This window comes from Neophocaena asiaeorientalis, unplaced genomic scaffold (assembly GCF_003031525.2).
Source record: "Neophocaena asiaeorientalis asiaeorientalis breed wild unplaced genomic scaffold, Neophocaena_asiaeorientalis_V1.1 scaffold268, whole genome shotgun sequence".
Classification (NCBI taxonomy): Eukaryota; Metazoa; Chordata; class Mammalia; order Artiodactyla; family Phocoenidae; genus Neophocaena; species Neophocaena asiaeorientalis.
The window spans coordinates 3,243,024-3,270,184 of NW_020173979.1; the positions used below are offsets into that span (position 1 = coordinate 3,243,024).

The 27,161-nt window shown below is 49.9% G+C and overlaps 1 protein-coding gene across 2 annotated transcripts in view; it reads left to right on the forward strand.

The window, feature by feature from the left end:
- Positions 1 to 27,161, forward strand: part of STK10 (serine/threonine kinase 10) — a 119,245-nt gene that overhangs the window by 47,389 nt on the left and 44,695 nt on the right. For both annotated transcript variants that reach the window (XR_003004263.1, XM_024753344.1), the window contains exons 3-7: positions 4,305 to 4,353; positions 9,562 to 9,711; positions 22,379 to 22,451; positions 23,424 to 23,618; positions 24,203 to 24,284. Coding sequence is in view for 1 of the 2 variants with exons in the window: in XM_024753344.1 (XP_024609112.1) it covers positions 4,305 to 4,353; positions 9,562 to 9,711; positions 22,379 to 22,451; positions 23,424 to 23,618; positions 24,203 to 24,284 (549 nt within the window). In the remaining variant the exon portion in view is untranslated. The remainder of the gene's footprint in view (positions 1 to 4,304; positions 4,354 to 9,561; positions 9,712 to 22,378; positions 22,452 to 23,423; positions 23,619 to 24,202; positions 24,285 to 27,161) is intronic.

A 27,161-nucleotide genomic window follows, 5' to 3' on the forward strand; every position in this document is an offset into this window, starting at 1 on the left:
TCCCTGGGGCATTTGTTCAAAATACAGATTCTTGGACCCTCCCCCAGACCTACTGAATCAGAAACTCTGGGGTGGGGCCCGATTATCTGTGTTTTATCAAGCTCTCCAGCTCCAGGCTGGGTTAACCGCTGTGGCCACAGGTTCTGGGTAATTATAGCCACGATGTGCCTGCACCACTCACCTCTGTCAGCGTCTGCGTCTGCCTCTGCCTGTGATCTTAGGGCAGGGACCTGTCTGAATCGTCCTGGGTCCCCAGGCTTGTCATAGACTGGGAGCTCAGGTAGTGTTTGTTGATCAAATACTTCTTTCATGGCCCCCACTTTGCCTAGCAATGTGAGCCCTTTGGTAGACTCTCAGTTGTTGATGAGTTAAGCTGATCACAAACCTCCCTTCACCAGATCCTGGGAAAAACCTCGGTCACAAGCTGCTTGCTGCCCTCTCGAGGAAGAGTGATGGATGAGCCTCTGATGGGTTCTAGGAGTCGGTCCTTGGTACTGGGAGCTGTTGGATTTTGGGCTTGGTGAGGGCTTAGAGGCCGTCAGCTTTGTACCCAGGAACCCTGGATCCTGAGCCTCCTTTCATCACAGGATGCTCTGGGCATGGTCCTGCTGGGGCCTTCATCGTGGATGGTTACAGCCCCATCCCCCTTCAGATGAATAGTTGCATCTGTAGCCATGGGTGATTTTAGGCCAGTACTTTCCATTAAAAAAAAGAGTACCTCTAATATAAAATTTTATTTTATATATTAGTTGAATAAAATACGGAAAATACATGAAAGTACAGAACACCGGTAATCCTTCTGTGGGTGTTGATGTATGTTTCTATTCTCTTTTCTAAGCAGGCATATTTAGTAATTTCCTAAGGCATCAAGATGATTATTTTATTTATTGTTTTTATTGCCTTTATTGAGATTATTATTTTATTAATTAAACCTCATGCATTTCTGTAAAAGCCCTGAGAAGTTTATAATATAAGCCCCCTGTGACCCTACCACTGGCAAGCTGAAAGGTAAAGTGTTAAGATACATGTAATGGAACCTAGTGAGAGAACCATGTCATGAAAGGGACATTTTTTTTTTTTTTGGCGTCACATAAAAGGCACCAAGACATGAAGCTTTTTAAACCAAAAGGACACACACAAAAAAAGCAACTTTAAAAAAAAAAAGAAGAAAAATCAAACTTTATTTTGCCACATGTGAGACTATAGTTGGGCAGAATTACAAAAAGTTAATTAATGGAACATCACTCTGATTAACTCTGAACAAGGACTGCTGTTTCAAAAAAAAGCTTCGGGCTTCCCTGGTGGCGCAGTGGTTGAGAGTCCGCCTGCCGATGCAGGGGACGCGGGTTCGTGCCCCGGTCCGGGAGGATCCCACTTGCTGCGGAGTGGCTGGGCCCGTGAGCCATGGCCGCTGGGCCTGTGCGTCCGGAGCCTGTGCTCCGCAACAGGAGAGGCCATAGTGGTGAGAGGCCCGCATACCTGAAAAAAAAAGAAAAAAAAAAAAGCTTCACAGTTTGAAGTGTGGGTTACAGCAGTGGTCCCCAACCTTTTTGGCACCAGGGACCAGTTTCGTGGAAAACGATTTTTCCATGGATCAGGGTCGGGGGGTGGGAAGGTTTTGGGATAATTCAAGCGCATTACATTTTTTGTGCGTTTATTTCTATTATTATATCAGCTCTACCTCACATCATCAGGCATTAGATCCCAGGGGTTGGGGATGCCTGTGTTACAGGGCAGTAATCTCCTAAAGATACTTCCTCGGGGTCCATATGCAAACTGTGAAGCATTATAGGTTTAATCCTGGCATAGAATGAAAAGTCGGTACATTTATTCATGGGAATAAAACCAAAGCTAAGCTCAGAGCTTCCCAGCAGCCAAGGCAAAATAATAATAAGTAAAAAAATACGGGAAAGGCAAGGGGTCATGGAGCTCTCGAATTGCAGAAGAGGAAGCAAACCAGAATGGCACAGTGCTCAAGCTTTCCTAGTGCTGACCCGGGAGAGGAGGGGTCATGGGGGACCTTGAGTAAGGATGTTGTGTAAGGGACAGCTTAACTGAAAGATGCAGGAACTGCCTGGGTTTGACCACTTCTCATACTGACTTTTGATACGGCAACGGGTGTGTTGATGAACTGTAGTTCTGGGAAGGCATATTTTTGTAGGAGGCCTAAATAACATGGTCTAAGTGTGACACTTTCTAGTGATTTCCTTTGCTAGGTTCGACAAGTGCCTATTAGTTGGTGTGGCTTTTGTGTTGGGCATGTCGTTGACTGTCTTGATGATGTTGGAGGGAGAGAAGCTTAGTACCATTTTACAGACGAAGAAATTGAGGCTCAGGGACACTAAGTGGCTTACCCAGGGTCACGTAGCTAATTAAGAGGCACTACCACCTTTTCCTCTTCAGCTGCCTCCTATTAGAGAAGGGAATGGCTGAGCCTGTCCTGTGTCTGCTGTGTGTGAGGCTCAGGCTTGTTGCTTTATAAGTACCACCTCATCCAATCATTACAGTAGTTCTGGGGGCATCCATAGTATTATCCCATCTTGCAGAGAGGTAGGTCATTGCCAAGGCCGCAAAGATAGTAGCGGGTGAAGAGCAGGGGTTCCCAACCTGGGTTTGGTGGTGGGACTTAAGGGCGTGCAAGAAGTCAGTGGAACTGCACACAAACATTTGTTTGTATTTGCATTTTTCTGTGTGAGAGGAGAGAGGGTGGCTTTCACGGGGTCTCAAAAGACAACACGAAAACCAAAAAAGCCTGAACCTCTGAGCTCAAGGAAGGAATCATAGGAACAGCTCATACTGACTGAGCCTCACCCGTCGCCCGGCAAGGCCCGGATGACTGTGTCACTCCTGTGGGGTTCGGGCGTGTATCCCACCATCTCACAGGCCACTTAACTCATAAATGGCCTTGCTTGGTGACTAAATTTGGCTTCTTTTCTGCCACTGCCTCTCATAGCTGGGTTTTTTTCTAGCAATTAACAGGATTGGGGGTTCTCTTTTGTGGAGCTGAGGATTATTAAAAGGCAGAATGATACACTGAGCTTCGAGAGGTCAATGCCTGTGTCCAGGTCACCCTGACCCCTGGGAACAAGCCTGGTTCATTGGTGGTTGGTTAAATGAACAAATGAATGAGTGAGTGAGTGGGAGAAAGTAGTACCACTTCCTCGTGTTCTGGGTTGCAGGACATTAATCCATCTCTGATGACTTTTATTTAGGACGACAGTCACCAAAATGGTAGAGGTAGTCTGGGGGAGCTGGGGTCAGGCCTGATGCTCCGATGGCCAGGCAGGACCAGAGTGACTGTAGGAACGTCAGAGGCCAGGTCTTTCCTCCCCGGCAGGTGGTGGTGTGTGAGTGGGTGGGTGCCCCCTTGCGTCGTTCCCTCCCATGGTGAGTAGCACAGCGTGTGGCAGGCCTGTCTGCTGTCCTGGGTTGGGAGGGCGGTGCAGTCTTGCTACACCTGGTCCCAGTATCTCTGGTGTCCCTGGCCCAGCTTAAAGCCCCCTGCTTGACCTCCTTTGGTTTCTTGCCCCCAGGGGTGTCCTTCCCCCCAAATATACTTAGAGCTGGGGCCCAGCTAAGAGTAATAGCATCAGCAGCCCCATCTTACAGCTGAGAAAACGGGCTCACACGATGGAAGTGACTTGCCCAAGGTCACAACTAGTGAGCCGTGGGCTTGGGACTTGGGTCCAGCCATGCATCACCACATCCTCATGTTTACATTGCCAGGAAGCCTCTGGAAGGGCGACCACAAGCTTAGAGGCCTCATCGAAACCTTAAGGCTATTTCTCCGGACTCTGGCTGGAGACCTGGCTCTGGCCCAGCTGGGTCATGGCTGAGGTTTTTCCTTTTCTATTTAGAGCGACGAGCCTTCTTGACCACGCTGCAGGCACTGTGTCTGCCTCTGCTGAGCTCGGTTGGAGGGACTTTACAACAAGCAGGGGCCGGGAGCCCGGAGCTGGAGGTGCTGGGAGTGCCTTAAATTTTGTGTCACTTTCTGCCTTCCCCACCCACCTCTATCAGCACTTTAAAAAACAGAGAAACCATCTTCTCATATAGGAGAAGACAGGAGCCTTCTCCTATATGAGCCTAGAGTGGGGCAGGAAGGATAGGAGCCTAGAGTGGGGCAGGAAGTGTGAAGATGGGAGTGGACCAGAGAGGGAGGGCCTGTGTCAATACCCACGGCACTTTTTACTCTAATTGCCCTTTTCCATCCGCCGTGCTGGGCTGGGAGCCTCTGGAAGGCTTGGATCTGGTGGCTCTCCCAGGCGTCTGCTTACTGTTACTCTGCCTTGTATTTTCTGCAGATCATGATCGAGTTCTGTCCTGGGGGAGCTGTGGACGCCATCATGCTGGGTGAGTTTTTTGCTTTTTGTTTTTTTTCTTGGCGCGGCATGTGGGATCTTAGCTCCCCGACCAGGGATCAAACCTCTGCCCCCTGCAGTGGAAGCGTGAAGTCCTAACCACTGGCCCACCAGGGAAGCCCCCTGGGTGAGTCTTCCTTCATGCAGTGCAGTGGTGCTGGTGTTGGCGCTGCTTGGGACTGGTGTCCATCACTCCTCTGCCCCAGTAATGCCCATGGCCTGTTTGAGTACCTCCCCACTCTGTCCCATTTTGGGAGCAGGGGCTGGGTTACTGGAGAGGATGCAGGACACTTGGAAGACCAACACTTCCCGTTCAAAAAGCCACATGACCTTGAGCGGGTCATTCTCTCCCTCAAGCCCTCGGCATAAGACAGATGTGGTGCCCCCTTGCTGGACCCCACAGTACTCTTAGGAGGTGAAAATGAGACACCTGAGGGAGGTTCTTTGTAAGGTGGGGATCCCCCACCCATTCTATAAGAGCTCAGTGGGGAAATTGTTGTTCCAGGCAAGCTTGAGCAGTAACAAAACATATATATTAGTAATCACCTCTATTTTTTGAATGGCCACTATATGCCAGAGATTGTGGTAGCTGCTTTCATGTATATTATCCTCATGTATAAAATCAGAAAGAACATCTCTGTTTTATTGACCAGACTGATGCTTAGAGAGGTTAAGGAGCTCGCCCAGAGTCACACAGCAGAGCTGAGATGGGAACCCAGGTCTGGGGGATGCTGTTCCTAATCGCTGCCCACCCTGCGTTATCCTTTGCTTTTGCCAGCCTGGTGAGCGGTGAGTGAGGAGAGGTTGAGAGTCTTGGGCCCAGAAGGTTGAATAACATGTCCGGGATTCTGGGGCAGCTCGGGAGAGGAGAGGCCCTCAGTATAACATAGCACCATTCAGCCACGTTTTTATTGTGAAGAGGGTGTTTTCTCCCTCAGTTTATCTCAGGAATGTCTCAAATTTATGGCAGCCCTTTCCCATCCTGAGCTATAGAATGCTGGCTTTCCTTGCAGAGCCTCTTGCCACTGCCAGAGTTCCCAGGTGGGTAAATGACAGTAGGGAACAGGATACGGGCACTTGTGATATGGCCCTTGGGTGTGCCTTCTCCCAGCAGAGATTGGCTTTGAAGATTTTCATTGTTCTGGGTAGAATCTGACAACGTAAAAATGATGGTCTTGTATGAGTTGAGATGCTCTAGGTTATAAGGGCTGGTTTAGGAAAAAAAAAAAAGTTAGGGGATGTGGGAGGGGGAATTTATTTGCACTAATAACTGAAAAGTTTAAGGGTGTCAGGCTTCAGGCACAGCTTGAGCTAAGGGTTTTAAAAACATTGTTGTAAGAACTTGGTTTCCTTCTCCAACTCTTGGCCCTACTTTCCTCTCTGTTGGCCCCATTCTCATGCTGATTTTCTGTTCTTGGTGACAAGATGGCTGTGGGAGCTCCAGCCATCACATCAGAATTCCAAATAGCAGGATAGAAGAAGGAAGGGTAGGACAGGTCCACAAAAACACATCCCACTGCCACTCTTTTAAGACACCACAGACACCTCCATGACACCTCCATTTTCATCTCACTGGCTAGAAGATAGTAACACATAGCTGTAAGGGAGGCTGAGAAATGTGGTCTTCTGGCTGGTTGGCCGTGTGTTTGGATATTTAAAAAAGAGGGGAGAATGGGAACCAACTAGCAGCCTGCCTCTCCCGATTTGCCGCTTAGCTGAATGAGACCTGGGGGAGGATATCAGAGAGGGAAGAGTCATTGATGAGTCCCAGGTCCTTGAGCTCATTCACAGCTGGGGCATCACCCCGGGCTATTGCTCAGCCAGCAGGCAAACTCACCCTGGGCTCTGTGTCTCACGTCTCCCGGTGGAACCGACGGCTCCGGCCCCAAGTGGTTCGCTCCTTTTTGGTGGCAGCAGTTAAAGTGCCATCATCATGTTAGAAATCAAGGTGGGAGGAGAGAAGCTGGGACAAGGAGAGCCAGGCTCTGGCTGCAGCTCCGTGGTCAGGGGTGGACTCTCCCGCAGATGCCCGCCCTGCTCAGAGGGCCTTTCTGCCCTAGGTTGCCTCCCATCGCCTTGCAGAGTTGTACAAAGTGATGAGCCTGGGCTTGGGATCCAGGCTTCCTGAGGTCCATCCCAGGTTCCTTGGCTTGGTAGCTGTGGGGTCCTGGGCTGGCTCCTTTACGGCACGGGAAGAACATGCACGTGGCACATCACCACGTGGCCATCTTAGTTTGTTCTGATCCTGTTGGCCGCGCCTTGCTAGCTGCTAAACATTTTGGCTCTCAGCCCTCCTGAGAACAGTAGGGTGAGGGGCGGGTCTGGATGTGGTTTCGAAGGGGACTTAGACTCGTCTGCAATGTTGCAGCTTCTTTTCTTAAGAAGAAAGTATTCATGTATTGCTGTGTAATCAAGAATTCATCTTAAAAATTTATCATACTGTGTGATTCCAATTATATGCCTTTCTAGAAAAAGATGAAACTATAGGGACAGGAATCAAATTAGTGATTGCTTTGGGGCTGGAATGGGGGTGAAAGGGGCACAGGGGAATTTGGGGGAGAGATGGGAATATGTATTCTATTAATAAATTGTGGTGCTGTTTTTGTGACTACATACATTTGCCAAAGTTCATAGAAGTCTATACCCAAAAAAAGGTGACTATTACTGTATGTAAATTATATCTCAATAAACTAGACTTTAAAAATGTGTCTTATCTATCTACCTCACTGGATTATTGTACAGATATAATGAAATAATGTACCCAAATCCTTATCCCTGTGCCTAGTGCATTGTAAAGGCTCCAAAGATGGTGGCGTTGAGATCTTGATCATGACATCATCACTTTGATTTTTCCTGTTTCATTTATGTAAGTAAATCAGACATGAGCCAGACTCATTTTTGACATTTAAAAAATTTGCTGCAGGGCTTCCCTGGTGGCGCAGTGGTTGAGAGTCCGCCTGCCGATGCGGGGGACGCGGGTTCGTGCCCCGGTCCGGGAAGATCCCACATGCCGCAGAGCGGCTGGGCCTGTGAGCCATGGCCGCTGAGCCTGCGTGTTGGAGCCTGTGCTCCGCAGCGGGAGAGGCCACAACAGTGAGAGGCCCGTGTACCACACACACACAAAAAATTTGCTGCAGATGATCTGACATAATCTCAGGACCAGCGTAACAGCGATCACCTTTTATTGACTGTACTCCATGCTGAGAGGTTAACATGCTTTATCGCTGGAGCCCTGCCTACATCCATCATCATACTCCCATTTTACAGACCAGGAAATGAAGATGCAGTGGGATACAGCAACTTGCCAGAAACCACACAACACAGCCAGTAAGAGGCAGCGCTGGGTTCAGGCGCAGTCTGTGTGGCCCTGAGGTCCCCTCAGGCTCTGAGCCTAGACCCCTCCTGGGGGAAGCGCAGGGGTTAAGGATGAGCAGTTGGGAAGGGGAGCAGTTGTGGACCCAGAGAGAGGGACCTCTGGTCCAGGAGCCCTGCTTTGGGGCCGGGCTTCCCAGGACAGTGCAGTTGGCACCTCCACCCTGGCCCTGGCCCTGGGAAGTCAGAAGGGAGAGTGCTTCTCCAGCCAGAGGGAGGCCTCAGTGCAGTGCTCTGGCCCACCAGCCTGGGAGCCTGCAGCCTGAAGGCCCAGCAGGCAGGGCTGTGAGGCTCACCTCAGCACAGGGAGCTTGGGCGGCAGCAAAAACTCAATAATCACGGTGACCAGTGGGGCAGAGAGTGGGGCATGTCGTCCTTGACTCTTCTCACACCCTTCCTCCCCACTGCACCCACCTGGTCCCACACGCTGTCATTCCGCCCTCCCCAACCCAGGCCAGGAATCCTTCCTCTTCAGAGCATTGGCCACCTTCTAGCCCTCCTGACCACGGTGTGGCCCCCAGCCAAGCCCCCTGCCCACTCTTGTTCCCTGCAAGCTCTTCACTCGCTGCACCAGGAGGAATTTTTTAAACGCAAAACTCAGGTTGTATCTCTGTCCCGCTCAGAGTCTCTCCCAGACTGCCCATTGCATTTCAAAGAAAATGCAGCCTCCATAGCTCCTGCCAACCTCCAACCTCCACTTAACTTTCCCCGCCAGCCAAGCGGGGTCCTTTGCACATGCTGTGGAACTCTTCTTTGCATTCCTCACCTGCTCAGAAAAGAAGTCCCTGCCGTCTCTCAGTGGACGCTGGGTTGTGAATAGTGTGTGTGTGTGTGTGTGTGTCTGTGTGTGTGTGTCTGTGTGTGTCCGTTGCGGAATAGCCCCAACCAGCACACAAGAGGCTTTTGGTGACGGCCCCTCACCTTCCCCATCTCTGGCACCACCACCACCGGCCAGTTAACATTTTTCAACACCAGCTCATGTCACCTCCAGGCCTTCGCTTCGGCTGGTTCTTTGACCTGGAATGCTCTGCCCCACTTTTCTCCTCTCAAACACCTGTTCTTCCTTCAAGACACAGCTCGAATGCCCTTTCCTCTGGGGAAGCTTCCCGATTCCCCAGGCAGAAGGGCTTGCTGCCTGTCCTGCCCTCCCATGCCCCCCAACCCCACTGTGTTCCAAAAGTTGCTTGTCATTTCCATACTCTTCTCTGTGTCCCCACACCCAGCATGGAGCCTGACACTCAGTGCCTTGCTCACAGAATGGGTCTCTGCCCCTCAGAAAGTTTGTGTTTGCAAACCTGAGCTCTGAAGACAGGCTGGCTGGTTATTTTCTTTTTTTGTGGTGCGCGGGCCTCTCACTGTTGTGGCCTCTCCCGTTGCGGAGCACAGGCTCCGGACGCACAGGCTTAGTGGCCATGGCTCACGGGCCCAGCCTCTCAGCGGCATGTGGGATCTTCGCGGACCGGGACACGAACCTGTGTCCCCTGCATTGGCAGGCGGACTCTCAACCACTGCGCCACCAGGGAAGCCCCAGGCTGGCTGTTTTTAATCTCAGATCTGTGACTCCCTACTGTGTGACCTTGAGCAAGTGACTTGACCTCTCTGAGCCTCAGTTTCCTAACCTGTGAAATGGCGGAACAGTTGTGCCTGCTCCATAGTGTTACTGTGAGGACGAAGCAGGTACCATGTGAAGTGCTTAGAAGTGAACCTGGTATACAGTAAGTGCTCAACCACATTGGCGGCTTATGTATTTATTGTACCTGGCAGGGGCCTGACATGGAGTTGCTTGCATTGAGCACTTGCTAGGTTGACAAGTTCTCTCTGTTTCCAGAGCTGGACAGAGGCCTCACTGAGCCCCAGATTCAGGTGGTTTGCCGCCAGATGCTGGAAGCCCTCACCTTCCTGCACGGGAAGAAGGTCATCCACCGGGATCTGAAAGCTGGCAACGTGCTGATGACGCTTGAGGGAGACATCAGGCTGGGTAAGGGGTGTCTGTGGGCGAGGCGGGAAGGCAGAGCCCTGCGCCACCTGCCGGGGGTGTCGGCCTGGGCTCTGCGGGCGGGAGGGAGCGAGTGTGGGTCTGCACTCCCATGGGATGTCGAGGTCCTCCCAGGTCTTCCCCGGGCCACAGGGCCACAGTTCCCATCGTGGCTGCATCTAATCCAGGGTTCTCAACCGAGGGTGATTTTGTCCCCCGGGGACAGTGGCAGTGTCTGGAGACATCTTTGGTTGTCACAACTAAAGGTTGGGGGAGACCACTGACATCTGGTGGGTAGAGAGAGGGATGCCCAGCACCCTACAGTGCACAGGACAGCCCCTTGCTACCAAGAGTGATCCTGCCTACAGGCCAGCAGCGCTGCAAGGAGGCACTGGCCCAACCCCTTTTGCTCTTGCTTCTGATAGGTAGAATCTGAGAGATAGTGATGGACGGAAAGACTGCCCTCATCCATTCCCAGACAGAAAATAGAACATCAGGGGCATATAGTGAAACCTTATTAATTTTTTTTTATGTCTCCTCTCTGTTTTTTTCTTTTCAACTGTGGTAAAATATACATAACAAAATTTATCATCTTAACTGTTTGTAAATGTACAGTTTAGTGACATCAAGCACATTCAAATTGCTACGCAACCATCACACCATCCATCTCCGGAACTTTTTCATCTTCCCAAACTGAAACTCTGTACCCATTCAACAGCATCTCCCCATCCCCTCTGCCCCCAGCTCCTGGCAACCACCATTCTCTCTCTCTCTCTCTTTTTTAAATTTATTTTTATTTCATTTTTCTCAGTTGCGGTGCGCGGGCTCTTTGTTGCAGCACGCCGCGGGCTCCTCTCTAGTTGTGGCACGCGGGTTCCGGAGCACACGGGCTCTGTAGTTTGTGGCATACAGGCTCTCTAGTTGAGGCGCACGAGCTCAGCAGTTGTAAGCGCGCGGGCTTAGCTGCCCCTCGGCATGTGGGATCTAAGTCCCCTCCCCAGGGGTTCTAACCCGCGTCCCCTGCATTGGAAGGCGGATTCTTTACCACTGGACCACCAGGGAAGTCCCCAACCACCATTCTCTTGAATGTCTCTATGCATTTGACTACTCTAGGAATCTCATATAAATGCAATCTTTTGTGTTTTTGTACCTATTTCACTTAGCATAACGTCCTCAAGGTTCGTCCATGTTGTAGCATGTGTCAGAATTTCTTTATATTTTTAATAAGTTTTTTTAACCAAAATAACACATACATGTGTCGTCTACTCCTACCATCTCCCTTCCCTGTCCCCCGACCCCAAGACAATCACTTTTAACTCTTCTCATATTTACTCCTGCGTAAATGCAGGAGTAAATATGAGAAGAGTTAAAAGTGATAATAAAAATAAAATAATTTTAAAAAGTGATAATAAAAATAATGCATATGTATCGGGTTTAGGAAGCACCCTCTAGATGCCAGCCCTCAGACAAGGCACTTTCCAGACGTCATCTCATTTAGTCAGCACTCCTGAGGACACTTGGGGGAGGGGAGGTGACTATACCCATCACAGGTGAGGACGGTGAGGCCCACAATGGAATGAGATGCCCAGGATCAGTCCATGAGGGGGGAGAAGCAGCAGGGTTTGGACTTGGGTCTCCCTGACTCTAGCTGCCAGTGGACTGGCTCTGTCACAGGTGGAGGGAGGTGGCCAGGGAAGAGCCAGGTCAGGGAGAATCTGGAAACAGAAGAGTCTTATGTGCTCTGGGGAATTCAAGGCAAACCTTCGCTCAGCCTTCAAGAACATATCAAATGTATATCTATATCCCCTCCCTCTTGGACCTCCCTCCCACCACCCCCTCATCCCACCCATCTAGGTCGTCACAGAGCACCGAGCTGAGCTTCCTATGTTTTATGGCATGTTCCCACTAGCTGTTTTACGCTTGGTAGTGTATATACGTCAGTCCTAATCTCCCAGTTCGTCCCACCCTCCTCTTCCCCGCCGTGTCCACATGCCCGTTGTCTACGTCTGTGTCTGTATTCCTGCCCTGCAAATGGGTTCATCTGTACCATTTTCCTAGATTCCACAGATATGTGTTAATTGTACAGCAGAAACTAACACAACATTGTAAAGCATTTATACTCCAATAAAAAATTTTTTTAATTGAAAAAAATATGCAAGATACTAAAAAAAGTAAAATAAAGTAAATACATACGGTAATACCTAAAAAAAAAAAAAAAAAAAGAACATATCAAATGGAGGAGACAGGACACAGACAGCCTGGGTCAGGAGCAACCTGAGGGGCTGTCAGCACAGGGAAGCCCGGGAAGCCCTGGGTGGAGACAGGGATGGAGGGAGGGCCCCAGCAGCCTGGGGCTAAGATGTGCCCGGTGAGGGTCTCCTTTCCCTTGCTGACTTCCTCCACACACCCCTTCAATCAGGAGGGCGCTGACGTGCCGAGCTGACTTCGGAACCCAGCAGAAGCAGATGGGGGCATCAGCTTTCCAAATGACTTGGCAGATGCAGTTGAGAAAACTAGGAAACCAATTAAGGAGGAAGAAAAGTTCAGGGAGAGTTGAATGTGCGAGTATTTACACAATTACCGCTGGGCCCTGGGAACCTGGCGTGGACGCCCGCTGAGGCCTGATATTCTGTTTTAGAAAATCCTCCTTCCCCCTGGGGCTTGGAATGTGCAGTCTGGTGAAGCAGTGGAGGAGGCCTGAGAGACGAGGTAGCAGTCTGTCTGCCTCTTCCTAGGTCCCTGGGACCATCTGGGGCCCCTGGAGGGGCATTATGCAACTCAGGGCCGCATAAGAGAATTGCTCAGCAGATCTTTCTCCCAAGTAGAGATGTCACCTTATCAGAGACAGTTTGTGTTTCTCGGTGGAGTGGGAATAAATGGGAAGCTGCAGGGTGAGCTGAGCAAAGCGTTGGCCCTAGACACAGACAAGCCTGGTTCAGATCCTGACTCTGCCACTTCCGAGCTAGACAAACACATCTAACCATTCAGGCCTCAGTCTTTTCATCTGTGCAGTGGGTGTAACAACAGAACCTCCTCACAGGGTTGTGACCAATGGGCTGAAATACAAAGTACTGTCACAGGGAGCCTCAGGGTTCTGTCCCTCTCTGCTACTAGGCATTTTGCTTCTTCCTTGTGTTAAATGTTTACTTCTGTCTAGGATTTCAAACTTCCTCTGAGATTCATTTGATAGTTGCCAAGCAGAGCACACATTCCAGCTCTGGGTGGCTGTGAAGCAGTTCTTCATGGCCAGTGGGAATCCATTTGTGCAGAGAGGGAAAGGAAGAGTGTCTGCCACCAGAGACAGTTCAGATATAAAGTGGGGTGAGGACTCTGAGGTCTGTGCTCTTGTCCTGGACTTGCCTTTGGCCTTGGATGAGTCACCTAACCCTTTTGAACCTTACTTTCCTCAAACAGAGTGGGGTAGTAGTTCTTACCTCATGGAATTGGTATGATGCTTTAATGAGACAATATGTGCAAAGCATCTATAGGTGCCCAGCCTATCAGAGAGAGGCCTGGCAAAGGTTTCTTTCCTGGGCTGAGGAATGTCTCACAGTAGCTGTCACGAGGAGGAATGTTCTTCATTCCCCAAAGAACCTGTGTTCCTCTCCCCAGAGGTGCTTCTCTGAAGGTGGGAGGTGAATTTCACAACTTTTGGGGTCTTTCAAGTTCCGAGAAGAGGTCTGAACTGGCCTAAAAATCAAAGTGCCTAACACAGAGCCTGGCACATAGTAGGTGCTCAGTAAATCGTAGTGTCCAGCATTGCCATTACTTTATCAGTTCAAGTTACTACAGGATCTCTACTTCCCAAAGGCCCCCTGATATTCAGGAGGCCTGGCAGGAACCAGTCACCTGCCTCTCACCCCCACCTGGACCCTAACCCAGAATTCCTGTGTGCTGCTGCCAGCAGGCTGAGGTCTTGGTTCTTTCATTGTGGCTACCAGGCACTGAGCCAGTGTTTGGTATGTAACTCATTGAATCCTCACAGACTACTGATAACATTTTACAGAGGAAGGATTTGGCACCTAGAGAGGTTAATTAACCTACCCAAAGTCACACAGCTAGTAAGAGGAACAGCTGGGGTTTAGACCAGTGCATCTGGTTTCAGAGCCCATGTGCTTAACCACTACCCTCCTTAGATCTTTTGGTGGCAGGTGATAAAAACTGGTCACGCGACTTAAGGCAGACAGGAGAATGTGTGTATATGATGTATGGAACCATGCTGGGGAAGATATGCACCTGGACATGGAGTTAGTTGGACCCTGGAAAACAATGCTGCCAGGACTGTCTGTGGTTTCTGTCTTTCTGTTTATGTTGGTTAGGCCCTCAGTCCAACCCCTCACACACAGCTTCTGGCTGGGTTTAATTTTACTTTCCCCAGCATTGCCTCCTGCAGGATGAACTGAACCTCATCATTTCAAGTCTCAGAGTCAGTAATCCCAGTGAAGAGCTCTGATTGGCCCAGCGTGGCTCAGGTGCAGATCCCTGGACCAATCAAGGAGGCCCAGTAAGGAGGGCTTCTCTCATTGGCCCAGCTTGTAGTCAGTCTTTGAGAATGGAGGTGGGATCATGTAGCAGTATGGAAGTCCCCCTCGCCCTCCTGTAACAGTGGCGTTGGGAGTGGACAAGATGGTTTTCCAGAAGGAGGAAAGATTTGGACTTGCCAGAAAAACAGATTGCTGTCCACCATAGACTGGCACAGCCTGCTGGAGTAATAGAGACCCAGAAGAGGGAGTGAGTGAGGCAGAAGTGGATGGAAAGCAAGAACAAAGGACTGAATTTGCAATTGAGGTTGAGAGAGACAGAAAATACCAGAAAAATGCAGGGTTATGTGGGAGAAGAGAGAGTTGATGAAGGCAGTGAGGTAGGAGGCCAAAGATGGAGGGGAATGAATGGGAAAGCAAAGCCCTCATTAGTGGTCATGTGTACCTGGTTGCCTAAAAAACAAAAGAAAATAAAAATAGAAAAATAGAGCAGTTCTTTCAGTCTCACAGTTGGTTGCATAATATGACCCCCATTTAATAGATGAGGAAACTGAGGCTCAGAAACAGGGAGTAGTTTGACTCAGATCACAGTAGACTCTTCTCACTTCCCTGCCTGGTACTGTTCCCATGATGCTCCTGGGAAGGCAGAAGTCCTGATAATTAAGAGAGGTCACTTGGGTGACTGGTGGAAGCCTCCCTCTTTTGAGCCCAGGCGTGCCTCTGGCTGCTCTAAGGAAGGAAACCCCTGGGATTCCAGGGCTAGGGATGGGAGCCTTTGATTCTCCTGTCACCACCCCAGTTTCAGCAGGTCCCAGACCCTCTAGAGAGAGTTCACTTTTCTGTCTGCACCATGAGGGCTGTGGCTAGTTTGCCCACAGGGCCACTGCTGGCTGGCTGGGACACTTTTGCCGTGTAAGGAGATGCAGTGTCCCTGGCTGTTTCTCACTAAATGGCAGCAGCAGTGTCTTTTGTTGTGGTAACCTGACTGCCCCCATTCATTTCCAGATACTTCCTGGGGCACATGGCACGACCCCTGATTGAGGCCCACCTGGGAGCTTCTCAGACACCTAGAATTCGAGTGTAAGCCCTGACCAAGCTAGACTGTGGACTCCGCTGGTGTGGGGTGGAGGATCCAGGAGAGGAGGACAATTGGGCAGTGGTTTGCCTTTAATTGGCATTGTCTGGGGAAAGGCTCCTCTTATCTTGGATTCTTTTGGTCGCCTGCAGTTAAGGGGACAGATGAAAGATTCTCTTATATATCTTCATACATTCTAAGTTCACTGCATGCGTGCGTGTGTGTGTGTGTGTGTATAATATGTAATGCATTTTACACTGTTATGTAATTTTCTGATTATAAAGTAATATGTGCTATTTATGCATGCATAGAAAGATATGTACAATGGTATTCATTGCAACAATATTAGTAATAGCAAGAAATCAGAAATGATCCAATTTATTCCAGTAGAAGATTACTTAAATAAGTATGGTACTCTCATACAATGGAATGTTCTTCAGCTATTGAAAATCAAGTTGTAGAAAATGTGTAATCTCTTGTAAAGATGTATATACATACTGTGAAGGGGGAAAGAACAAGTTGCAGGATAGTATGTTTAATCTGATTTCATTGTTAAAAGTAGCAAATACCTGAAAATGATCTATACATAAATTTTTTTTTTTTTTGCGTTACGCGGGCCTCTCACTGTTGCGGCCTCTCCCGTTGCGGAGCACAGGCTCCGGACGCGCAGGCCCAGCGGCCACGGTTCACGGGCCCAGCCGCTCCGCGGCATGTGGGAATCTTCCCAGACCGGGGCACGAACCCGTGTCCCCTGCATTGGCAGGCGGACTCTCAACCACTGTGCCACCAGGGAAGCCCATATACGTATACTTTTAATATATTTTTATTTACATATATGATTTTTATTTTTATAAATAAATCTGGAGCTATATGCAGCAAACTCATAAGTGTTTATCTCTGCCAGGATTATGGAGGCTTTTTATTTTGTAAATGTTTGAATTTTTGATAAGCAGTATTACCTTGGTAATAAGAAAATAAATATATGAATGAGTATATAGGTAGATATAGTCATATAGACATTTAGGAATAACACCCACAAAGAAGGAAATTAAAGTCTCTTCTCATCTTGCCAAGATGCACTGCTTCCTTCCAGTCTTTTTTCTGAGCTCAGAAAGACCAGAGACTGGTAGAGCACAGACTTAGCACATTTGTCCTTAGATCTGGGTGACCATCTGCAAGTTACTTAATCTCTCTAAACTTCCTTGTCCTCATCTGTAAGATGGGGATAATAATTTTCCCTGCCCCAAAGGGTCATAGATATAAATGACATACATAGGAATATATATGCTGATGAGATGCAAAATGACATACAGAGGAAGGTAAATGATACGCATAGCCTCTTTGTGGAGTGCTGCACACCTTATAAGTTCTCAGTAAATATTAGTTTTTATTAGATTAACATGTATTTTAAAAAAAAATTTGGATCATAGTATATATATATTTTTCCGTCAGCTTTTTAAAAAAATTGAATAATATCCGATAATTCCCCATATCCTTAAATATTCCTCGGAAACATGGTTATTTAATGTTTTCCTTTCATTCCATCGTGTGCGCAAACGATAACTGACCTATGAAACCCCCAAAGTTGGATATTTAGACATCTCGTGAGGTTTCTCGCATTATCCTCTAACAAGCGCAGTGATGGGCATGCTTGTTCATGGGTCCACACGTCTCTGTCTGTAATCACACTTTTGAGGGGGGAGTCTTGGAATTAGGATTGTTGGGTGTGTGCAGCGTGTCGGGTGGTGTTGATACCTGTGGCCAGTGTGCCGTTCACGCTGGGTGGGCCAGTTCACACCCCCCCCCGTGGAGTGTGAAGTTCTTTCACCACATCCTGGCCCCCACTGAGTTTTACTTTAAAAAAACAAAAACAAAACCCCACAACCCTCACCCCAGACTTTGTCACATGCATCTCAGCTTTTCAAACCTGCTTTTCATAAAAGCGATGCGTACTCTCTGTCATAAACGTTTTAAAGAATAAAAGGTGTAGTCAGTAACAAAATGTAAGGCCCCCTCAGCACACTGCCCCCAGCAAAATCCCACTTCCGGGGAGGTAGTCACAATTAGTTTGATGTGCAGCCTTTCAGACTCTTTTCGATGCTTGTGGATGTCTTTGTGTGCACGCTGTATGCGTGGGTCGTTCTTTTAAGATACAACTGGAATTCATACTGTTCATTCCACACAGTGCATCGGTCTGTCAGCACCCTGGTGGGGACAGTGTGTTATGGACGAACTTCCACGTTAGTGTGGACAAAGGCAAATTCGTTCTTTTTAAGGGCTGCGTGTTATCTCATGGTCCAGGTGAGCCCAGATTTACTGAACTATCTACCAACCAGGCTCCAGCAACAGCTTAGGTTTTTTCCAGTTTTTCACTCTTTTGCATAATGCTTTCAGAAGCTTCCATGTATATGTGAAATCTGTTTGGGGGGGGATTTATTTCCAGAAATAGAATTGTTGTCCAACATATTTCTTAAAACCCAGTTTTGTCATTTTTTTCCGTCCGTTAATTTATTCTGTTGTTCATTTGAGAGCCCTGTTGAGTGTTTCATGTGGCAGACGTGGTGCTGGGATACTGCTGTGGACAGAGCAGAAATGGCCTCTTTCCATAGGGAAATGATAATTTATGGAGTCCCCACCTGCCTGCTGCTTTGTCTCTGATTCTTGTTCTAAAATAGGAAAAGGGAAGGGAGGAATGTTTTCAACAGAAAAGACTGCCTGGTGAAAATCTCAGACTGCCTTTGAATTGTCTGAGGGCAGCCATCCTACCTATCGGAGGACATGGCTTATAAACTCCATTCAGGGAACAAATGGCTGTGGCCACCGCTGCCCAGGGACAGTGTGAGGGTTCTGGGCTGCAGGGAGGGGCCGCCCCACCCTCCTGGCTGGTCCCCAGAAGGGGAAGTAGCAGCCACCCAAAAAGCTGGCAGGCGCTTGCTTCAGGGAGGGCCCTGGGGACCAACTGTGTGTCATTTTGAAAGTTGGTGGTTTCTGCTTTTCCTCTCCCTTCTCCGGAAGGGACCAGTGGGCGCTGTGGTATGGGAGTGGCCAGCTCTAGCCTCCCTCCTGGAAGCCTCACCCTGGGTCTGAGAGGCAGTCGCTCTCCTGCAAAGACGTCGTGGAATGGCGTGCCAACCATTGTTGGTGTTTACAGGATGGCCAGGCCCACGTGGGGCCCAGGCGGACCCAGCAGGAAGGAGGTGAGCCTGGCTCCCCATTCTTACCCAGGGAGCCCAGTGATGGGGTGATGACTTGCCCAGGCCACAGGGCGGTCAGCAGCAGAGCTGGCTTCTCACCTGGGTTTGCTGGTTTTTGCATCTCACGCTGCAGCAGTAGCTGCTCCCACCCTGGAAGGCGACAGCCCCCCAACCCCAATAGCCAGACTGTCCCGTGAGCACTGTCGTCAGCTGATGGGATAGCTGTTGTCCAGTTAGCACTGACTGAGGTTCAGAGGCCAGCTTTCCTGCCCATTCCCAGGAAGGGGTCTCAGTACAGCCTCGTCCTTTTCCCGACGTAAGGATCTCGAGGGTGCCAGCTCAGGTACCCATGGAATATTCACCATCGTGACAGAGCATTTACCAAGAGCCGGGCTTGGAGCTGCTTGCTTTATGTGTCATTTAATTCTCACTGCAACCCTACAAAGAAGTTCTACATCCCCGTGTCACCGGCGGGGAAACTGAGGGTCAGAGATTTGGTAACTATCCTGGCCCCTGCCTGTTTCCCCACTTATCCAAGTCCACGCCCTTCCAGCCATGCTGCCCTGCCCCTCCTGGGCCCTCCAGCCTGCTTGCTTCCTCTGCCTGGAAATAGTTTCCCCTAGACCTTGACCTCCTGTCTAAAATAGCCGCCCATCCATCCAGCACTCTCTGTCCCTTTGCCCTGCCTTATCCCTGCATGGCCCTTCTCATTACCAGGAATCACGTGGTGTGGAGAACCTGTTTCCACCACCAGAATAACAAGGCAATGAGGGTGGGGGTTTTGGTTCATCTCTGTGCCTAAAACAGTGCCTGGCCCATGAGGGATGTTTAGTTAGTGCTTGTTGAATGAATGAATAGCCTGGTGGCACTTCCTCCAGGTCCTCCCTTCCCTGCTCTCTTGAGGTCACATGACTGTAGACCCTCCTAGCCCCACAGCCCTATCTTTCCATGGTTGTGTTTATCTGATTGCTGTCTGCTTCCACAAGTAAGCTTTGAGCTGCCTGAGGGCAAGGACTTCATTTGCTTTTTTCCCACTGTATTCTCTGCCCTGGGCCTGTGTGTGGTTCCAGATGGTACCTGAATGAATAGATGAATGAACCTGGTGCGGTAGAAGGGGCAAGACTGGAACCCACCTCTCTAGTGTTCAGGCCCGTCTCTCAGCATTATGCTCCCTCCTGGTTTGGGTGTGAGTCTGATTAAAGCACCCGATCGTGGCTTCCAGACCCAGGCGGAGGCTCCCAGGGTGGCCAGCAGTTACATAGCAACTTTGCAGTTTCTCGAAGCCAGGCTTCAAACTGAACATCGACAGTTCTCTCAAGGTGTTGCTTCCTCCTGAGTTTAGTTTTTAATGAAGATGAAACTTGGCCCCTGAAGGCCAGAGCACTGGAGAAAATTCCTCTTCGTGGCGCTGGGCTCTTCCCTTAGCAGCAGGTGTGTGAAGCAAGACTGGTGGTGGTGGATGTGTGTGTAAAGGGAAATTATATTTATTTATTTTCTGTTAGTCCTGAAAGTCATACGCGTTTCTCACAGCAAACTTCGGGCATTCAGAAAATAGAAGAAACCTCGTCTAGTCTTACCACCCACAGACAACCATTTAGGCAGGCTGGTACATTTCCTCCAATAATTCAAAATATATTTTTGCCCTTTTGTGGGGGAGGGAGTGGGGCACAATTCTGACCATACAATATACATCCTCTCCCTTTCCCATTTATCCTATATAAATATACCAATAAAATATTTTAATATTCTATTAAATATTGAAATATGTTATTTAAAAATTTTAATTTATTTTTACTCCCAGTTGTACTGAGATATCATTGGCATACAGCACTGTATATGTTTAAGGTCACAGCATAATGATTGGACTTACATACATCATGAAGTGATTGTCACAGTAAGTTTAGTGAACGTCCATTTGTATAGTTACAAAATGAAAGAAAAAATGTTTTTCCTTGTGATGAGAACTGTGGTTACTGTGTAACCAACTTTCATATATAACACCCAGCAGTGTTAATTCTATTTGTCACGTTGTACATTACCCCCCAGGACTTATTTATCTTATACCTGCAAGTTTGTACCTTTGACCACCTTCATCCAATTCCCCCTCCCCCGAACCCCTACACATCTGATCTATTTTTCTGTGAGTTTGTTTGTTTTGAAGTGTAATTGACAACACTATGCTGGTTTCTGGTGCACAGCATAGTGAGTCGATATTTCTACACATTACAAAATGATCACCATGATAAGTCTAGTTACCATCTATCACCACACAAAGATATTACATGATTATTGGCTGCATTACCCACACTGTACATTGCATCCCCATGACTCATTTGTTTTGTAATGGGAAGTTTCTACCGTTTAACCTTCCTCATCTATTATCATTATGAAAGGTATGTTAAAATTTAATATTAATATGTATAATTTAATATTAAAATATTGAATAAAGTACTTCAAAACTTTAATGACTACAAAATATTCTACTGTGTGTGTATCACATTTTTCTTAATCTGTTCAGTTGTTTACCCTTTACCTTCTTTCTTACCTCTCCTAATTTCCTAGTTCATCTTGTTCTCTGTGTGTGTGTGTGTGTGTGTGTGTGTGTATTTGATACACCATCTTAAATTCTTTTTAAAAAAATATTTATTTACTGATTTATTTATTTGGCTGTGCCAGGTCTTAGTTGCAGCGTGTGGGACCTTTAGCTGTGCCATGCGAACTCTTAGTTGCGGCATGCATGCGGGTCTAGTTCCCCGACCAGGGATCGAACCTGGGCCCCCTGCCTTGGGACCGTGGAGTCTTAACCATTGGACCACCAGGAGAGTCCCTTAAATTCTTTTTGGAAAAGATAGAATATATTATATATTGCATACAAGAAGTTTTAAAGTCACTCCCTGAAAGCCAAGCAACTGTGATTGTTTTTAACTCGTCTCTATTATGATGGCACTTCGGTGAATATCGTTACGCATATATTTTTTTTAATATTTAAGATTATTTCGGGCTTCTCTGGTGGCGCAGTGGTTAAGAATCCGCCTGCCGATGCAGGGGACACAGGTTCGATCCTGTGTCCAGGTAGATCCCACATGCCGCGGAGCAACTAAGCCCGTGCGCCACAACAACTGAGCCTGCGCTCTGGAGCCCGCGAGCCACAGCTACTGAGCCTGTGAGCCACAGCTACTGAAACCCTCACGCCCAGAGCCCGTGCTTCGCAACAAGAGAAGCCACCGCAGTAAGAAGCCTGCGTGTACTGCAATGAAGAGTAGCCCCCACTGGCCACAGCTAGAGAAAGCCCACGCGCAGCAACGAAGACCCAATGCAGCCAAAAATAATAAAAGATAAATAAATAAAAATTTTAAAAACCCGATTATTCCATTAAGGTAGGTTCCTAGATTTGGAATTACTGCACTAGAAGAGTATGGATAATTTGAAAGGTTCTTGCTATTTATTGCCAAGCTGCTTTCCTAAAAGCCTCTCCAATTTATATTCTTTTTTTTAAAAAAATTATTTATTTATTTATTGGCTGTGTTGGGTCTTAGCTGCGGCTCCTGGGATCCATCATTGCGGCGCACGGGCTTCTCTCTAGTTGCGTTGTGCAGGCTTGGTTGCCCCGCGGCATGTAGGATCTTAGTTCCTCGGCCAGGGATCGAACCTGCACCCCCTACGTTGGAAGGTGGATGCTTAACCACTGGACCACCAGGGAAGTCCCCTTCAGTTTCTATTCTTATTAGCAAGTAGGAAAGTGTATGTCTCAATACATCTTACAGCAGTAGGTATTATTGTTTTTTAATGATCACTAGTTTGCTAGATAGAAAATGGCATCCTGTTAGTTGATTTGGAACATGTGTCTCTGAGTCCATGCCCCAGGGCTGTGGGTGGAGGAATGTCCATCCAGTACTCGATCTGAGATTCTTGCCTTGCAGCTGACTTTGGTGTGTCTGCCAAGAATCTGAAGACTCTGCAGAAACGAGATTCCTTCATAGGAACGCCTTACTGGTAAGTCGTGTAGCTTCTGGAAATGGGATGGTGGACTGAACGCTACACCTCCAACTCTCCGTGGTTCCTCTGGCTGGTCTAGAGGAGAGAGGACAGAGGCAGGGGCTCCTGCGTCAGCCTGCTGGGTCTGAGCCCAGATCCCCTCACTTACTAGCGCTGAGACCTTGGCCATGTTGCTCAGCTTCGTGTGCCTCGGTTTACTCACCTGTAAAATCAGCGGTATAATAGCACCTACATAATGGGCTCTTGTGGGGATTGAATTGGGATGGTGCATATAGAAAATGCTCCGTTAATAAGAACTGACACCCCTGAAAAATGGTTCTTGACTGAGTGCCAGGCGTAGGACTAGGGCCATGAAGATGAACAATACAAGTTCAGTTCCTGTGCTTATATGAAATCTCCCCAGACTTATCCAGTCCACTGTGTTTCCTTCTTTTCCAAAACTATTACTTTAAAAACAAGCAAACAAACAAAAAAACCTCTCTCAGTTTCACACCTAACTACTTTCTGTTTTACTTCCCATCATGGAGTGAGGCTCCTTTCTTGCTTATTACTCACTCTTTCTTTCTCTCTCTGCCCCTTTATTCCTCTTTCTCCTTTTCTCTCCCATCCCTTCTCTCTGTGCCGTTGTGTTCTCTTCACCCTCCTTCCCGCCCCCAGTTTTTCCTGGGCCCCTTCCCCACTGCTCCCACCCACCCCTTCCCCAGGACCCTGTGTTCTGGATTGTTGCTGCCATCTCGTGGTAGGAATCAGAACTGCAGCAGGACTTGGGCATTGGAGCCGCTCGGAAGGCGTCTTTGTGTGAGAAAACGGTCCTAAGAAAGACAGTGGGATGGAAAGGAATGAAAATCATGACTCGGGAGTGCTGCCAACCCCCTGATGTTGGCTTGTGCTGGTCCTTGACCCTGAGTCTCTGAGAAGCGCCTGTGGAGGCCAGGATCTGAGCCCTCTGTTGTCCCTTGGTTGGTTCAGGATGGCCCCCGAGGTGGTGATGTGTGAGACCATGAAGGACACCCCATATGACTACAAAGCCGACATCTGGTCCCTGGGCATCACTCTGATTGAGATGGCCCAGATCGAGCCCCCACATCACGAGCTCAACCCCATGCGGGTCCTGCTCAAGATTGCCAAGTCAGACCCTCCCACGCTACTCACGCCTTCTAAGTGGTAAGTGGCCAGGAGGCCTGCCTGAGGGTGTTTGCTGGACGGCCAGCAGGCCTGGGACGCGGGGTGGGGGGATGCGGGGTGCCAGGGCTCTGCCATTGCTGCTGGGCTCTGCAGTTGGGGAGCGGTTGGGCCTGGGGGTCTGCAGGCCTCTCTGAGCTCCCTGGACCCTCCTGGCTCTTTCCTCCCTCTGTGCTGTGGACATCGGTTCTCCATCAGAGAGAATGGGTAACCCAGATAAGCCGGATCCCACTGCAGGAGTAAGAGCCCACGTGAGCCCCAGCAGCCACGTGGCACAGCCCTGGGCTGGGAATTGGGGCTCGAACCCCAGCACTGCTGTGTTTCACTGTGTGCCCTCGGGCAAGTCCCTGCTCCTCTGATTTCCACATCCTCTCTGTTGGTGATGTCTGTGACGAGAAGGGCATCTTGAAGGCCCCGTCGCCTCTGCCATGTAGCTTATAAAGGCGCCTTTTGTCCTTTGAAGGGCGTGTTTGGGAAGCACACGCCTCCCGGGAGAGTGGAGTCAGTGATGGTGGGGAGTTTTCTCGGCTTTCGCCTGCTCCCAGCTTACCTGTCTGTCCTCCCAGGTCTGCGGAGTTCCGAGACTTCCTGAAGACGGCCCTGGATAAGAACCCGGAGACCCGGCCCAGCGCTGCACAGCTCCTGGAGGTGAGTGGTCCCCTCTCCCGGGTGGCTGCCTGTCCCTCTGCCCAGCCCTTCCTGTGGACAGATCACCCGTGACCTGGAAGCTGGGTTCGTCCTCCCCCGGCCCAGGCGATGGTGTGCACAGCTGTTCACTCATTGGCCGACATTCCCTGAGCACCTGCCACGTGCCGGCCCTCGTGCGGGGAGGGCTGGCTGTGGTAAGGGAGCCCCCAGACTCCTGTCCTCAAGGAGCTTACCTTCCAGTGGGGGAGACAGGCAGCTGATGGGCAGATAGTGTACGTGGCAGGTGGAGAGCAGGGCTGTGGAGGAAAAGAGAACAGCACAGGGGAGGGGGGCCTGGTTGCTCTCCTATAAAAGGAGGACACAAGGGACTCTGTGCACAGACACCCAAAGGAGGCCAGGGGGCCAGGCACATGGTGCTGAGGAGCAGGGGTGAAGGCCTAGGATGGGGGCACGATTGGTACAGCCGGGAGAGCCGGGGGGCCAGGGTGCAGGAGCCGGGGTGAGGAGGGGGGCAGGGCTGGAGATGAGATCGGAGCGGTACGGGGGCGTGCCCACCCCCGGGTTCAGTGCTTCCCTAAGAGGACACTCGGGACGCAGCACCTAGTCGTACTCTCCACTATGACTTACTACAGCAAAAAGATACAGAGGAAAAGGCACCTGAGGGAAGCCAGGCAGGAGCTTCCAGAGTCCCCTTCCAGTGGAGTCACACGGTCTGTGCTTAGTTCCCCCAGCTGTGTGTTGTGGTGACACGTGTGAGGTGTTGTTTACCTGGGAAGCGTGTTGGAGAGCTCGGGGCCCAGGGTTTCACTGGGGGCTGGCCACGTGGGCAGCCTCTGCCTGGCACGGGCAGCGTTCCAGACTGCAGACGTCTGGCAGGCGTTCAGCATGGGCCACGTCGCTAGCAGTTCAGGCAGAGCTGGTCCCTCTTATCAGTTAATGGGGGGAACCCTTCCCAAATCCAAGTTCCTGGAGAAAGACCAACGGTGGAAGCAGGCCTTTCAAAGAGGAGGGGGACCAGGTCATGGTGGGTCATGCAGGACCTCGGGAGGATGCAGGCTTCACCCTGTGTGTGATGGTGCATCCGTGAGGGTTTGGAGGAGGGAGACACCATCTGACTTACACTTACAAGGCTCCCTCTGGCTGTTGGGTGTGGAATCTCCAAGACCAGCCAGGATGACAGCTGTCTCAGGGAGCATCCCCTTAGCCGGCGGAACGGCCTCCGGGTGGGGAAGTGGATGACTGTTTCCTTGAACCTCTTTGAAATATTGGAGGTAGCTTCGAGCTGCCCTTGCCCCGGGCTGATGCCTCGTGTCCTGGCGAGGTGAGGGTTGGAGTGTTTGCAGCTATGTTTGGAAACACCCGGTGTCTCTAGCGTGGCTGATCCCACTCCCCGGGCCACCAATGCTGTTGGGAGAGGGAGAGGAAGTGGGCCTGGGTGATGTGGCCTGTCCACTCTGGTCCTTCCCCCTTCGTGTTGTGGGAGCAAAGGGGGCCCGACGCTCCACCATGCACTCGAGTCTTTCTTCACATTCAGCCACTTCTCCCAAGCACCGACTTAACTGTGCACCAGGCGCTGGGGCTGTGGTTGGCACTCTGGGCCACAGTGCATCTCTCTGGGGTGTGTAGCACAGTGATTCAGTGTGTGGACTGGGGTTGGAAAGTCCTGGGTTCAAATCCCAGCTCTGCCACTTACTGGCTGTGAGACCCTGCTCAGGGGGCTTAACCTCTCTGTGACCCTGTTCTCACTCTGAAGTGAGGATGATAGCCAGGCCCCCCTTACAGGGTTGAGTGAGAAGACACTGTAAAGCGCTTAGCTCAGTTGTTAAGTGCTGTGCGCAGTGAATAGCTGATGCATTGAACTGAATTAGTAAACAATGGAAAGAAGCGGCGATGCAGAATGGGGTCTGTCTGCTGGGGCTCGTGATTGTTCCTTGTAGATTTCTGCACTGCATTTGAAAGCACACGGCTGGAGTTCCCAGAGGCCTTCTTTTCGGGGTATTGCGGCGCTTGGTGGGTGGCGTCGGCAAGGGACTGGACCAGGCCAACCAGGGGTGGGGGTGCGTGGGCCTGCTGTCACTGTCAGATACAAAAGCTCCAAGCTCCTGGGGCCAATTGTTTCCCGTGAGCAGGCACCCCCTGGCCTGATACATCCGGCCTCCAGGATATGCTGCCAGGAAGAGACCAGCTGTCCCTCATCCCCTCGTGGCTGCCCAGGAGCCTCAGCCAGAGACAGGAATTTCCGTTCCATAGTGGAGAAAAAAAAGTCCTGTCAGAGGACTCTTCACTGAGACAGAAAGGTTGCAGAAGAAAGTAGAGATCCCTCCAGACAAAGAAAGCTCCTTTCAGAGCTTAGGCTGCCGTCAGTTTTTTCCACGTGCCTGTTTCGTCTCTGAGTTAGGGAGGGTGGGGCATCGTTACCGCCTTAGGTGAGGACCCTGAGGCTCAGGGCAGGGAAGTGGCCTGCAGAGGTCACCTGACTTGGAGTGGCCACAGGGAAGCGCAGACCTTGACTTGCCAGCACACCCTCCAGAGCCTCACATCTGCCTGCGGCCCCCACGTTCCTCCTGGCCCCTCCTTTTGCCCTGCATCCCGCCTTCAGCTGACTGACTTATGCCCCCGCTGGTTTATGATCCATTCATTCGCTCGCATGGATATTTTGTTGGGACCGTATCACTTGGTGGTAACCCAGTCTCGGAAATCAGGCTCGCCCTCCTGAAACCCGAGCGGTCCTCACTCTGAGCCTCAGTTTCCTCCTCTGTGGGAGGGTCGTGCTTGCATCACGGAAGTGTGTGAGTGGATGCGATTCTGTACCCAGCCGCTGTCTTCAGCATCGTGGCTGTCACACATCCGGTGCGCAGCGTGCACGTGTTGAATTTG